Here is a 15,959-nt window from a genome sequence, read left to right as displayed (position 1 = left end):
ATCCTAAAAATTCATGATACAAAAATAGGTACAGTTCCACACCTGATAACTCGTCATTTGAGGCAATATGGTTGATCATTGGTCAAAACAAATCATAAATACACCAATGCAAGCAGAGTAAAGTTACCAATACAGTCATAGATTATTTGGTAGTAACAGGCAACAATGTGTGTGTGAGACCATGTTTTGGGGTTATTCATAACTCCATAAATCCCTCTGTCAGAGTCACTCTCATTAAACATGACCAATACCAACATGGTTGTTAATGAATTGGTTGTACCAACACGTTGTAAATGGAATAATACGTAAATGATGAATGAACAATGTGTCATTTACGTTACGGTGCACAAAGAAACCTAATAAAACTTGGTTTGACAGATATGGAGTTAAGCGAGAAATACATCAGTGCAACAAATCCCACCACATTGCTCATTTTCCCCCTTCCCAAATATAAAATTCACAAATATGCACAAAATGCCAACACTTATGATCAAAGATGACTGAACAATAATGTTGATAAACTATTGAGACAGAGTAGCCCTTTTTCTCCGATAATTTAGCACTTGTGTGTCAACTGCAGCAGGTAGGGCATCCATAAACAAAAATTAAATAAATAGTTTTGTTTTTTTTTAAAGATACCCACCACCGATTGCCTCTGCTTACAACAGCAGGGTCAACACAAATCACCGTGATATAAAGAATTCTCACCTCAATTGCATCATATAGAAAAATTACATTTTTATTAAATCCCTTAAGGCACGGCCATTTGGGCTATAGCCATTTCTGGAACCACTTCATTTAAAGATGTGCTGCGTTACATCGCAGGGTCAATGGTACTCTCTTAAACACACAGACATTAAGGAGCCATATTTAGAGGCCCCAACAATGATATAATTCATAATATTAAGAGAACTAAACACTCACATACTCCTTCTTTTTCAAACACATACACTTTGGTAGAAATAGACCGAAAATCAGAACGTCTGTCATGGAAACTTCCTCCTCTAGTGTTCTAGGTTCCTATTCGCTTTTTAAACCTCCATTGTTCTGCTCCCTCAGCTTTCTCCTCCTCAGGTAGCCAGTACGCTGCAGACGGTTCATCCTGGCTCCAAAGAAAATGACCAGATGGATGGGCACCAGGACAGTGGTCAGCCAACCCTAAGAAGAACAGTTGCGGGGGAGGTCGGTATTACAGGAACATCCTTATTCATTTTAGCAATAGCCTATATGTAGTGAAACTTGATAAGGAGTCAAGATGATACGAGCATTTCGAAGTAGTGGAATGAGAGACACGGGTTTGAGGACACCAAAACAATAATCTGATTGACCATTTTAAAACTTTTCAAAAGGACCACTCAGTTCGAAACACATTGGATGTCCAAGAAAGGGATTTACCACTCAAATGGAAATATCGTAAATTTGAGAAAGCAGTTTCAGAGACACAAAAGATAGATGTATTTCTCACCATGACGGCATGGGGGAAGTAGCCGTTGGTCTGGCTCTGCAGCCCCACTGTCATGAGCTCGGCCGCCACATAACGCTCGGGGGTGGGCTTGTCCAGAGTGGGCTTTCTTATGCGGGTCATCTTGGTGGCCACAAAGAACGGCAGCACGCTCTGAGAGGGAAAGCGAGACTCGGAGTTAGCTCACAGTATGAAGGAGTCACATTGTTGATATGTAAAACCGATGGGGGGTATTGGGGGGGTATTAAACTGCAATGACTTCCCAACATCTATATAGGTGACCAAGGAGCAATTCCTCCTCTCCTAATGTAAACAATCTTGTACACAAATAAAAAGGGTTCTTAAAATGTACGGTGTATGTTCCAAATAAAACCACAAGAGGGGGTACTGTGTGAATTAAACTTAAACGAACATAAAAGCCAAAAGCTTAAACGTGATCTGATGTGCTAACAAAAAATGTCCATCAGCAAGCAGCGCGGGCAAATAGGAAAACAAAGTGGCATCTTACCTGGATGATAAGTCCCTGTCTCCTGTACTCCTCCTGCAGACCACGAGAGAAGAAGTCCACAAACGCCTAGAGAAAAGTGGAAATTCTAGGTAAACGACACTGCCAAAAAACTCTGCCATGCAATTGCAAGTCTGCGTTCTAATGAGCGTGTGAGACGTGCATATGAGCAGGTGAACTGGGTTTCTGAGTAAGTGCACGTGAGAACTACTGAATAAGTGAAGTGAGTGAGTGGTTTAGTAAGGGAACCTGGTGAGTGAGCGACAGCAGGTAGATGAGTGAGTGACCATGTGAATCAGTCAGCGTCTAGGTACACTTGCCTTGGAGGAGGAATACACAGTCAGCAGAGGGACAGGGTACATGCCACTGGCAGAGGAGATGTTCAGGACCGCACCTTTTGACCTGAAACATGGACAAACACCAGGGAGGAAAACAGGTAAGGAAAGACTCTCCTCAATTCTATGATGGTCAAAACTACCCGCCCCCCCCCCCCCCACACACACACACACACACACACACACACACACACACACACACACAGGGCAGTGGACAAACACTAACGTAATCACGATCGTCATGTGCGTTGCCATGGCAGCCGCTTGCTCGCTTAGCGCCCCTTTTTGCTGCAGTGATGTAGCAGAGCGACGCGGAGGAGAGAGGGAGAGACAGAGAACGAGGGGCCTCACACGGCACTAAATGTGCCAGTGCTGTGATTGGCTCCCACCTCACCATGTGACCCCCCACCCAGCCAATAGGGAAGGAGTGCAATTTGTGTGAATTGAAAGCTTGTCAGAATTAGGAACAAAGAGAGAAGGAAAGAGGTGGAGAAAAGCTTGGGCTGGGTGAAAGTGTCGTATCTAATATAGGTCTCTGAAATACTCGTTTTGTGAAAGATATCAGCCCTTCAACTGTCAACTTAAAGTTCCAATGAAGGGAGTTTGTGCCTTCCTCTTTGTACAGTCTGACAGCAGACCTGCCGAACAGGTTTGCAGTACACACATTTCTTAGTAGTGGGACTCAAGCACACCATGTCACAGAACCAAGGGAGAAGCATGTTAGTGTTAACGTACCTCTCAGCCATCCTAGGCAGCACCAGGCGGGTCATCTAAAAGGCCAAGGAGACAAACATTAATGTGATAGCGGACATTAACATGAACCAATGAAAAATGAGCACACAAAGTACAGAATATTTCAGGTAGATGGTGATGTATGGAATGCAATTCCATCGCTCAGTATAACCGATTGCAGGTAGAAAGTTAGCCAAAGCCAGGCGTAATAGACATAAGGAAAACAAACAATAACAGTATCACAAGGGCCAGCCAGGTGAGATTTAGACAGATGCTGCTTAAAGATTAACTACAGGGGCACCATGGGAGATTTCTTCATACTCGTACATACATCAGCTGTGTGGGAGGTGGGGGCGCAGAGAGAGAGAAAGAGAGAGAGAGAGAGAGAGAGAGAGAGAGAGAGAGAGACAGAGACAGAGACAGAGAGAGGGAGCGTGGGTGGAAAGTACAGACAGCGTTGGTGTTCTTCACCGTTGCTTTGGGAACCACTGGGAAACTGCAGGTATCGCAGCAACAGTGAAAGAAAAGAAGAAAAGAGGGGGGTGAAGAGGTAGAAAAAGAGAGACATCCACAACAAACTGTTCGCATGAACATTCTCAACCAAAAAAAGTTTGAGGAATACACCATTTTTCTTTTTTTTACCTCAGCAGTAAACATGTGTAGCTCTGGAAATAAAAATAGCACCAAAAACTAAAGACTTTCAATATACATGTGTTCAAGCATAGAACTGCCTCAGTACATGAATGACATGATTACCTGGCACACAGAGGTGATGTTGACATTGATCATGTTTGTGATGAACTGGAATAAAGAGCAAAACATACAAATCAGAACTTGTCTCCTAAATAAAGTGATACTTAAGTCTGTGTGCAGCATTCCTAAACTCTATAATGCTATTTCAGTCACATTAAGGGAGCCCAACTTGTTCCCAACAGGTGTTCAAGATTGGTTCCCCACCATTTCATCAAAGAATTGTTAGAAACTTGTCTAGAAACTTACGTTGTCTAGATCAGGAATGTGCAGGAAGTACTCAGGATAGGGGTAGGAGATTCCAACATTATTAACTGTTTACGAAGAAAAATCATGAAAATAATTTTGACAATTGTTCTGAAATGGCATTGATTCCTGCTGAATCAGAATTGGTGCAGTTACTATGGTTTGCCTGCAGGTGACAGCAGAAGTTAATAAATGAGAGCAGGGCATTCATAGACACAACCACACCTTAAACTAGAGAAGCACATTCACTAATCACTGGTTCGCTCACAAAAGAACAAGGAGTTCCCTGAACATTCCACTGTTACACCCAAATGTGGCGTAGAGATGCACACACGCACCCTCTTTCTCTAAAAATGTTTGGAATACTACACGTCAATCATTGATAAATTGGTTTGCAGTTCTGAGAGGCAACATGTCAACCTAATGAATTATTCTTAATCTGAAGTCAGACTACAAGTCCGACAGGTCGTTGTGATGGGGATTTAATAATAAATCAAGGTTAGCCATTAAAAGCAAATTAGAGATTTTCACCCAACACTCCAATCTCCAGCCCAGCCAGTCCAGCTTCAATCTTGGGGTAGATGTCACTTTGCCCAAAATCCACAGCAATTGTCTTGGTCTGCACCTTGTATTGTTCCTCTGTGTAGCAGAAACAAGGAGAACATATGAATCACTTTATGAGAAACAAACCTTAATGTTGCCTTACCAATACAGAGGAGTAGAAAGCCTGTTGAACATGAAGTGGTTTGTATGCATTTTAAACATTTCAACCATCTACTTCTTCTGCAGCATAGGTCACATACTTCCATACCAAACATGCATAGGATGTGAGCAGTGCAATGGATATGCTACACTTATGACACAGCCCCTTCTGGGCTGTGTCCCGTGTCAACATCAAATATGCAACCCCCCAAAAAACATGACACTGAAACAAATTAGCTGGACAAACACCACTACTCCAGTCAAACAGGAGGGGACACTGTACATCAACAAATAAGCACAAACGTCCTTTTTTTGTTCTTTCTTCCCCTCTTCCTCTCTTTCCTCCCTCCCTCGTTCCACCTGCCACAATTAGAATTTATTGTCCAGACTCGTTGAGTGATGATGAGTGGCGGAGAGAATTACGAGAGGAAAAATCCTCGGATGTGCCTCGGTAAGGAATATTTGTTCACAGGCAGGGGCGGCAGTGAAGCAGAAATTACATTTCAGGGCATGGCAAGAGGAAATCAGAGCAAGCAAAGAAGAGGAGGAGGAATCAGACCACAGAGAAGGAAAGAAAGGTAGATTGTATGAAACCTCCCCAAAGTCGACAACCTATTCATGAATCTATATTTAGCCTGTGCTGTCATTGGTCATTGAGAATCCGTTGGAAAAGAATCTCCAAAGATCGACGCAGCAGGACAAAAGGTAGAAATTGAACTCAGATTTGCCAGATTGGTTTAGTGAGTTTGGGTTACCAAATTGAGGAGAATTCAATTGAGATTGATATTCCTTCAATATTTATAAAGGTACAAAATAAGAGTTAGGGATTTTATGTGTAGACAAAGATAGTTTAGGGATTGGGGTTGCAAGGGTGAGGTGGGTTGCCAGGTTACACCGGATTTTGGTATGCTGCGCCCCTTGCTCGTGACTACCCCTCACCCCCCTGTTGGGTTGAGGCACGACAGGGGACAATTGCACTTTGGCTAACAGCTGACAGACCAACCAGACCTGATCTTAAAAACCATCAATTAAAAGAAACAGCATCAGCCATCAAAAAAGGCTATAGCATGTCAAATGAAATACTGACAAATGTAAAAAGAACTATTTTCATTTGTGCTCCTGAAATCAACACTTAACCCTTGTGTTATCTTCGGGTCATTCTGACCCATCAGTCGTTGTGACCCACCGTCGTATTGCGACAACTTTACCGCATACAAAAACAAAGTAAAGCAATTTTGTATTTTTGTAAGCATGCGTCAGACCCCCCACATTGCGAAGGTTAAAAGAAAATTATTTTTATTTGTTTTTGTATTGGGTAAAATTGGGTAAACACAACGATGGTTCGTTATGAACCTTTGGGTCATGTGACCCGAAGGCAGCACAAGGGTTAAGTGAATGTTTTATCTGTAGTTATAAACAGATGTTCTACCCCAAAAAAGAAGCTATGCTATACACCTTGTTTCAGCCAAAGTTCTAGACTTTCTATTCAAGCCTTTGAAACCTATACCTGGAGTTTAAAAGTCAAAAAAATTGAGCAATGACATGCTTAGATAAAGAAAGTTACACACACTGAAAATGAAGCAATCATTCAGTGACTGGAGCACCAGGGCTCAGGCAGCACTCTGAGGAAACAGTGGAAGAGGAAGACGGAGTACGGAGGCACACACACACAGCTGATGTTCTAGTTACTCATCTTCCTCTCTCAATAAGCTGGATGGAGATGGCGTGCGTGTGTATGGCTGCACTCTACCATACAGAGTGTGTGAGGAATGGACAGAACAGGCAATAAACATCTGTGTGTCTCACACCAACAATTAAAGGCACAAACAGACAAACCCAGACGGACTTATCCCAACAGCGCCCTTCCTTGTCCGCACAATCGTCAAAACTGAAAACACACTACACGCCCATTTGAGCATTTGTACACAGAATGGAATGTGGGGGGGGGCAAAAGTAAACAAAAATATGCTCCCCCACGTCAACATCTCAGTGATGACGTGGATGGACTCGCCAGCCACAGGGCTCTGTGCACAACAGATGGCAAGCATCACCCTCGGTTCTGCCAAACCACACTACAAGTCACACACGTACAGAGAGATAACTTACCAAGTGACCTGGCCACGTCGTCCAGCTTATCCTGAGAGCGACTGATGAGCATCATGGCAAAGCCTCGCCGTGCAAGCTGGGGGGAAAAAGGGACACGGTCAGCACACCAACCAAGAGTGGAAAGCATATGGTAACTTAAAGATCTTCTGTACCTACAGACAAAGCAGCTAGGGTGTAATGTTACGTTGGAAAGCGTCTACAAGCCTACAGTACAAGCCTCTGATGGTTAGGATTGAGTGCAAGCCCCTATGAATGAGTCACATGCATACTCTAATGTAAGGGGAGTGCCAGCTCTGCGTGCATGTATGTATGCAGTAATGGTGCTTATAAACTTGGGACCACTGCTCTTGTAAGTGAGCCTCTGTTTAAGTGTGTGTGTGTGTGTGTACCTTTTCCCACATTAATAGGCCTTTAAGAGTCCTCCCTACTGTGACCTGTGAGTGCAGTGTGTGAGTGGTGATGAGTCACAGAGCTTTTCCATGAAGAAAACAAAATAAATAAATAAAAGGTCCAGAAGCCTTACCTCCTCCGCGTAGGATTTCCCGATTCCATCCGTAGCTCCCGTCACAACTGGAGAAACAAAGACAAAAGATTTGAAGGACAAGGGGTCAATAAAGGGTAGCCTTTGCTTCAAGGTTTACATTTACTGATCCTATAAGCCACACTATAAATTGAACATATTCAAACAGCTGCATTTAATGCAGGTCTACCTGAGGCACCACCAAACATGCATCGGGTACACCAAACATAATTTGATAATAAAATCACATGTTAAAAGAAGTACCATTGACAAAGTCATCCAACTCCCTAAGTTCTTATTTGGTTGGACACACCGTGGCTTCCAATGACAATAATAGTTTACGTACATAATGTTAGCCTAAGTTTAAGTTTTTACGAATTAGGAACATTGAAACTGGCAAGTCTGGATTTTTACATTGTATGGGGAAGACATGCCAATCAGTCAGCTATTTTCACTGATGTAAAGATAGTATATTAAAGGAAGAAAGTAGAGGCAAAGCCAGAGAGAGCGACACCGAGCGAGACAGAGGCGGAGTGCAACATTTATACAGTTATAGGAGAGGATTCAGGGGAAGTATTCGCATTCGGCTCTCATACACAAACACCCTCCTGCAGCATGTGTGGCACAGCACCCAGGACTGATAAAAGATTAATACGGGACCATAGACCATTCTCTAGCACCGAGCTGAAGAGAGGAAGAGGAGAAATGAAAGAGGGGAGGGAGTGATGACGAACGTGGAGCACGAGAAAGGGTGGAGGGAGGGGGTGAGTAGGGATCCTGGGGGTGGCTAAAAATAGAAATGGGAGAGAGTGAAAGAACCGAGCGAGTGAAAGGGAAGGAAAATAAATAGTGAGTGAACGAAGGAGTCAGGATGAGAGGAGAAGAGAGAGAGTCAAGTGAAGGCGCAAAATTCCTGGTCATTTTTTGTTGTCGTCTGAGATTCTGGTTCTATCTCCTTTGACTGCATTCCGACCATCAGTGTAACACAAAACCTTACCTGTCTTGGGTTCAGGCACGTACAAACATACTCACCTGTATGACAGGTGTTGAGCATTGTGTAAGTGTATGCGTGCGTATGCATGGACAAGTCCATCATTTTAACTGATCATATTGTAGTTGCATACTGGACTGTGTGAGTACACGTGTTTTTGCATACATGCTCAATCTGCTTCACTGAGACAGAGAGGGAGAGAGATAAAAAAAAGAAAGACACAGGGACAGAGAGAGACAAGGGATAGAAGAAATGTGTTTAAGCCTTGGCTTTCTTCATATAACGTGTTTTTCGTTACATACTGTTGTACTAATGAATTAACTTACTAATGCCGCGCAACTGCATTCATGCAAGTAATTTTTCTCAAATTAATTTGTTGTCAGGCAGGTAGGAGGTAAAGATCTTGTGGTGACTGAATCTTCCATACACTAAAAGGCTGCTCTCCTTACATTCAGAAAAGACTACAAGTATATTCTGCAAAGCCAATATAGCTCAGCCTGTCCAAATCACAGCCAAAATACTGAATTAACAGTAAATATTCTTAAAGGTGTTCAGTGATTTGTAAAACAAAAAAAGCTCTATGTACCTCCCAGCAGGATTTATATTCCCCTCACGTGAGTTTTGTATTACGTCGATGACACTTCACAGATAGGGGCTACGCAAGCAAGCACGTGAATGATAGCACTGTATCATCCGCCTAGCGCCAAACACACAAACAGGAGCTGACTAAAGGTGTGTGCGCATGTACGTCTGAGTCAATAGGGAATGGGTGTGTGTGCGTTTGAGTACAACAAGACACAAATAACCCAAGTGTAAGTGGGTAAGTTTATTCATGTTTCTATGTGTGTGTTTGTATACATTGTTATGTATTTACACACAAGCCCCACCATTTTCATTTTGTGCAAGCATTCTCCACCCCCACCCCCCTTCCTTCCGAAGCCTCCGACATAAAATAAAAAAAAACACATCTGGCTCGGTGATGTCCTGTAGGGGGCGTGCGTGCTCTTCTCCTTCCCTCCACTGCATGTCAGATTCAGAAAGTATTGAAACCCACCCCCTCACCCTCCCCTCCCAAGCCCCCATTGCACTGCGAATCTGCCCCTGCCACTGCCTGCTCAATATTCCATAGGCTAAAAAAAGCAACAGTACGAAGTAAAAATAGCACTGCACTGCCTCGTCTGGAGGCTGCTGCAGCACCTGAATACCAACAACATCCCTCCCCCAGCGAGGTCCTCCAACCCAACCCAACCCCCCCCCCCCCCCCCCTAGAGAAAAGAATGTTCAATCAAAGCTGCCACACTGGAGAATATTCACATGGATGGAAAAAGACCACTTTGGAAAAAGGGAGGAAACCAAAGAGGAAGTATAAAGAGCAGATTGATTTGAAGGGTAGCCCATCTCTATCTGAGCCCATCTCTATCTGCTCCAATGGTGGTCTACCTTGGCAAGCATGACACCATATGGCACAATGTTTGCGAGTGGACGTTTGTTCTATTGCGATCATATACTGATAATGGCAAACTACTCCAATAAATCCTCCCAATTAAGACTCTCGGTAAGGAGAGGCGGCGGTCCTCATATGCCCCCGCTCTTGTTACGTGGCGTTATGTAATCTGTCGCACCCCTTGCTCAGACCATCAACTAGCAGCCCCTTCTTTCCAAATTGTGTGTGTGTGTGTGTGTGGGGGGGGGGAATACTGCAGCAATAGATGATCCAAAAGATCCACCCACCTACAGTACCATACACACAAGGCTTTAAATAGCACTAGGAAGAAGTCACATGGGCAAACTAAATTTGGCAGCAAAAAAATTAAATAATCTGACCGAGGGAGTGGGTGAAGACAAAAAAAAAGGTACTTCAGAAACACCCGAGACCGAAGTGGTGTGTATACTTGGGTTTGAGGGGTGAAAATAGCCCATTCAAGGTCATATGCTTGTTTAAGAATCAATAGTTTGTTTCCCATCTAAAAGTAGTAAAATAAATGTAGGATTTCACATTGAAGAATGAAAATCTTAAATCAAATCGTTCCGGTAGGTCTCAATGGGTAAACCTTGACAACATTTGTTGCAAAATGCATTCATTTATCCTCATGACATTTACAGGACACAAAAGCAACATTATTTTATGGACACATGTCCTATAAGAATGGGATGCAAATCCTATTGGAATGACATAACTTCCATTTTAAAATTGATTGAGCTCCAGAAACAACAGTTAAACTAACACAGCAGGAAAACCCAGTTAGACAACATTATGAGCCTCTGGCATCAAGTTGTGAATACCTAATATGTCTGTCAAAGACAATTACTTTTTAACACCCAGGGCTAGCAACCAGGCCCCGAGGGTGTCCTACAAAGATTAGGACAGATAACCCAAACTTAAGCCCAAAGCTGCATGAGAGGTCTTTAAAATGCCTTTCTTGGCTGAAGAATGCTGTGCAACATACTTGTACGATGCGTTTTGTACGATGCGTTGCCAAGTATCAATGAAGACCAGCTTTGACACAGAGCAAGATGTTTTAAGACTAGCAGAACACACGTAGGACAGTGATACCCGAGAGTATGAGAACAAATTCCTGATATTAAAATGGTGGAGGGTGAAAGAATGTCCTCATGACGAAAGAAAAAGGAATATGTCACTACAGAACGCTTACAGCATATCGATGGAAACCAGAGCTTCATTATTGTTTCGTTGATTTGTTTCGTTGTTTAGTTCTACTCATCATGAACTAGTAAGACAAGTTAACTGAATAGCAATGGCGCTACAAGCACATACCAATACATCTAGAATATTAAACTAGCACTGGCTTACTAAAACATGTGTAACGTAACATTATTTTTGTGAATAATTGCAAATAGAGGATTTAAATTAAGGATAAGACAGATGGAAGATTTCACTGAAAGCAAGTCGAGAGAGAGAGAAAGGAGGGATGATAAGAGACTGTGGAAAGGAACCAACAGAGTGAAAGAAAGCAGAGCAATGGTATAGATAACGTGCATGAAAGAGATGGCAAAAGAGAGAATGAGAGCTAAAAGGGGGGAGAGAAAGGGAGGGAGAGAGAGAGAAAGGGAGGATGTAGATAGGCTGCTGACTGGATAAGGAGTTGAGGGGGGGGGCATAAAACGAGGAGCTGCAGTTTTTTCCCAGCAGCCCTGGCTGTAGCACGTGTCACAGAGCGTGTTAGTCACATGAACGTCAGCGTTCTGTCTCTGACTACCCACCCCCGCCCTTTCAGAGCCCCCAACCTCACAAACACACACCATTCAGCACTAGGGGGAAGCACATTCACAAGTATGGAGCAGAATAGACTTTCTTAACGACAGACACACATGCACAGGCTACACCATGCATTCTCCTTATAACCCCCTTACAAAATCAAATATATGGTTCAATCCGCAACCCATGAAACAGAAGCACCCATGACCCCCCCCCCCCTCCCTGAAACAGACACTGAAATCCTTATATAATCCTAGCTGCTGCTGCACAAAGCAAATGCTTCTAAAATTCACAAATGAAAGAAACTTCTCACCTGCGAGGCCAACTATATACCCATATCAGTTGAAGGAGAGCATAACATACAGTTTTTTTTATTTTTTATATCATGCGATATATAGGTGGTTCAGGTTGCCAGTTCGATTCCCGGCCATGCCAAATGACGTTGTGTTCTTGGGCAAGGCACTTCACCCTACTTGCCTCGGGGGGAATGTCCCTGTACTTACTGTAAGTCGCTCTGGATAAGAGCGTCTGCTAAATGACTAAATGTAAATGTAATGTAACATCTTAGATTAAGCACACAACAACAGGGGGGATGCTTGACTAGATGGAGTACCATCATGCACCACCAGGTGTCCCCTTCACAAGGGGAAAATGCACATACCACAACATGTACTTGTCCCAAAACCCACACCTCCATAGTATCTAGTATCTACCATGCTAAATTGTATGGTAATGGGATGCACCGCCTTTCTTACTGTGGCAAGCATGCGGAACAGAGACAGAGGGGAGTACAGGCTTCAGTTCTACTTTAAGGCGTTCTTCCTGTGCCTTGTGCACACTTACTCTACACTTTGCACCTTGTTTTCGATCTGCTAAATGAATAAATAAATACATGTATGACATTGGCACATTTAGCGAAGGGGAGGAGTCGAATACAAAAGCAATGTTTCACTTCATTATCGACTCAAAATGCCAACTTTTCAGATGAATGGAAAATGAATGATCCTGTCTGTGTTGCCTAACCCATCCAGGGTCAGAGAGTAATCCGTCCCTAAACATAACGTTCTGAGGGGATTTTATGTTATCAGAACCTACTACAGAGATTTGGGACATATTGTCTCTATGGCGTCGTACTGCAGTCACTCACAAAGACTTTTGGGGAAACCAGTTTGGATGCATTGACAACCACGTGTGTTGGTACAAGAAAATTGGTCAGAACTTAGCCCAATCATTTCAGCAGCTAAACTTGCACTGAGTTATTGTAGGTTTTAATTACAGAAGGAAATTGACAAACAAGCCGATGGACAACAGATTTTGTAGGACAAAATAGGCATCAAAGCTGTAGGAACGTTTTCTTACTGTTAGAGTTTCTGCCTTAAGTTAATGAACTATGCTTATAGTATTCTTAAAGTGTGGGGTCAATTCTGTGCAACTGTAAAACTATATCTGGACGTCCTGTGTGAACTTTCTGCCTGTCGATATATACAGACACATGTGGGGGGGTGGGGGGGTGGGAAGGACTCCACTAAAACAATGTGTGTGTGTGTGTTTGAAAGTGAGTCACAGGGTTGCACAACCTGGTAGGACCTGCACATCTAGATCTGCAAGACGAAGAACAAGTTCCTCACACACTGGCACATTTATACCCTCCACCTCACCTCAACCATTTGCGCAGTAGAAATGAACCCCGTCAGTGGTAATGAATGTGAGGGACGGGTTCGACTGGTAATGCTGTCAGTCAGTTAGTTTCAAGGCGTGGCCTTAACCAATAAAAGATAGTCATGGTTTGTGGGGGGTGGGGGGGGGGGGAGAATCTTAATCCATAAGTGTTGCTGCTCACTGCTGTCTACTGCAAACTATCCTCCGCGACAATGGAGTGCCGCGTGGTTACGTAAGGCTTAGATTTGTACCCGTTTGCAATAACTATGCTATGACAGGAACTTTCAGATGTCGCAATCTAAAATGATGGTTGATTAAACGAAAATCTGTAACACCTAAAAACTCTACACGACATCATAAATGTCATGAAGCATACTCAAGTGCCTAAGCATTCTACTCTATTCTTGTATATGGCGCACATGGCAATAACGTATTCTCCAAACAAACTTGAAAACGATTTAACATAAGTGTGTCATGATACAGGAATCTCCCATCTCGAACAAGAGATTATACGGATTGTCGTTTTGGAAAAAAGAAGGCTGATGTCAGCCTATCCGGATGCCGCGAGGAGCGTTTTGTAAATTGCGCAGCAAACCGCGAACGCGCTTCAGCTCCAGACGCAGTAGTGTTCTCGAAAGAGGAGACTGGATATTTGGGTCAAGCTAGGCCAAACCTATGCCTATAAAGAGTCCCCTTAGGGAGCAATCCAACAATCGGAACACCCAGTAAACACCCAATATAAAGTTATATTTAACCAAAGATGGAAAAGAAACTATGTGGAACTCTAAATGTCAATAACCTGACAACTCTGATGCCGAATTTGCCAAATAAACTTGCCAAACGTTTATTTTCGAAGCTTTAGGCTATATTTACAAATATCTTGCGCAAACAATAACATAAAACAATAAACCCCTAGTCTGTGATGATCCAAATATCGATTCCAACCACATTTACATGTTGTGCCCATGATCTAAGTGTTTGCGTTGTTAAACGTTGGCTATATCTGATAGACAGAACGATAAACGGTTATTCTTCCAATATAGGTCACGTCTTAATTGGGCATATGGGTTTGCCCTATATCATGATGATGGGATAACCTCGTTAATTAGTGTGATGACTAAATGTCATCCTAAAATGCAGATCTATAAGGGTGCACAACTCGCTTTCTTGTTCATACTGGACATCTTTGTCTTTTTTTTGTAAAGGTGGGTGTCAATGACGCTGGACTGAGTGCCAGAGATGGTGCGTGTTCCACAAAAGAAATCAAATTTAGCTAATAGGAATGAGCTTCCCAATCAGCTCACTTAGCAAAAGGCATACAACACAAAATAACATTTTCATTCAATAAATAACAATCAACGTTGATGATAATCCATCCTTTCCTCCTATTTGGTAAAGTTTGTGATCCTAAAGCTAAATTAGTAATTTCAAATCGAATCAACAGGGTTCTAGATCTGTCTACTTCGTGACTTCGCATGTTTGGTGTGCAATTGAAGCGACTCACTTACCTGCCCATTTGCCCAGCTTCGGGGAGAGCAACTGTCCGTTTCCCAATACCCAAATCCGAAAACCTGAAAGCAGTCGGTAGAGCACCCACAACGATAGTGAGGCCACGGCGAACGCACCGACCCAGAAGAACGGCAGCTCTGCGGCTTTAAGCATGTTCTCCACATTTAACGAAATCATGACAGCAGCTTTCAGGGATTGTGTGGAGACCCAAATTTTAGGAAATGTTCTCTAATTTTCGAGACACAACGTTCGAGTCCCTTTATAAGGAGGTTGTAGCATCACACTCACACAACTCCCCCAACACTAGTCTATCCTGATTTAAGCACACGCCCACCACCTACTCTATCGCCTCCCAGCAAATCTGACTCCGCTCTTCATTGGCTGTAACAGCGGTCGAACTACAGAAACTGCACACCCTTTGGTAAATTTACGTGTCGATCAACAAACTGATTCCTCATTCATTCCGTTTTTTGTATGAAAGAGGGTTGGTCTAATGTTGGTCTTTGGTGAATACCGATTGGGCAAGTTTAACAGCAACTTCTTCACACAGCCTGTCATTGGTTATGGCTAAAACAGGTTTTTCAGTTTCAGTCATGATTATGAAACCCTCCAAACCCACGCGTTAGCTCACACCACTTTGTGAATGGAAATATGCTCCGATTGGACAAGGGGATGTCTATCCACCCGCCTTTTAGACGGGTTTTGGGACAACGCCATTCGTTTAGGCGACGTCAGTCAGTGCAATCAACGCACATCCGTCTAGAGATGACTCATTTCTTATCTATTTTAGGTACATTTGTCGTTAAACAGTTACATACAATGATTGGTGCAACAAACAGATACAAAAACATATATACTGCCTTTAACAATCCACCTACGTTAAATCAAGTGTGCATGTATGCGCATTTACCTAAATGTATATGGCGAGAGCCAGGTTCTTGCATCGCGCATCTTCCCAAAAACTACAAGTCCCACCAACCTTGCATATTTACTTGGATTTTGATAGGCTCGCGAGACTAGCTTGGTGTAGTAAGTTCCCCCAAAACCAAGAGATGATGTGATGGTTACATTAACACAGAGACTATAAGTTAAGGTCTAGCACTTTTTTAATTGATATTTAACAGTCAGACATATTACTCGGACAAACTTACAGAAAGAATACCAACCACAATATCAGGGTGTCACGAATCCTGAAAATCGAGACTGCTAACATTTGATGTCAGCT

At 42.9% G+C, this 15,959-nt stretch overlaps 1 protein-coding gene across 1 annotated transcript; it reads right to left on the bottom strand.

Moving 5' to 3' along the window:
* Positions 1-563: 563 nt before the first annotated feature.
* Positions 564-15,049, bottom strand: hsd17b12a (hydroxysteroid (17-beta) dehydrogenase 12a). The gene is made up of 11 exons (XM_062462103.1): positions 14,734-15,049; positions 7,362-7,408; positions 6,839-6,914; positions 4,562-4,669; positions 4,034-4,098; positions 3,791-3,835; positions 3,038-3,072; positions 2,288-2,369; positions 1,971-2,036; positions 1,466-1,615; positions 564-1,158 (listed from the first exon to the last, which is right to left on the bottom strand). The coding sequence occupies exons 1-11, from the start codon at positions 14,909-14,911 to the stop codon at positions 1,021-1,023; spliced, it is 990 nt and encodes a 329-aa protein (XP_062318087.1). The 5' UTR covers positions 14,912-15,049; the 3' UTR covers positions 564-1,020.
* Positions 15,050-15,959: the final 910 nt, after the last annotated feature.

Source organism: Osmerus eperlanus, chromosome 5 (assembly GCF_963692335.1).
Source record: "Osmerus eperlanus chromosome 5, fOsmEpe2.1, whole genome shotgun sequence".
In the NCBI taxonomy this organism is placed as follows: Eukaryota; Metazoa; Chordata; class Actinopteri; order Osmeriformes; family Osmeridae; genus Osmerus; species Osmerus eperlanus.
Note: the sequence above shows the minus strand (reverse complement) of the source record. Positions and strands in the feature narration are given on the sequence as shown.

Bases quoted from the DNA above. Each gene is read 5' to 3' on its own strand.
- hsd17b12a (XM_062462103.1), bottom strand. From the start codon at position 14,911: ATGATTTCGTTAAATGTGGAGAACATGCTTAAAGCCGCAGAGCTGCCG. The intron at 2,370-3,037 runs GTACGTTAACAC...TCCATGTTTCAG, and splicing joins CTGCCTAGGATGGCTGAGAG to GTCAAAAGGTGCGGTCCTGA. The intron at 2,037-2,287 runs GCAAGTGTACCT...ACTTTTCTCTAG, and splicing joins CTGTGTATTCCTCCTCCAAG to GCGTTTGTGGACTTCTTCTC.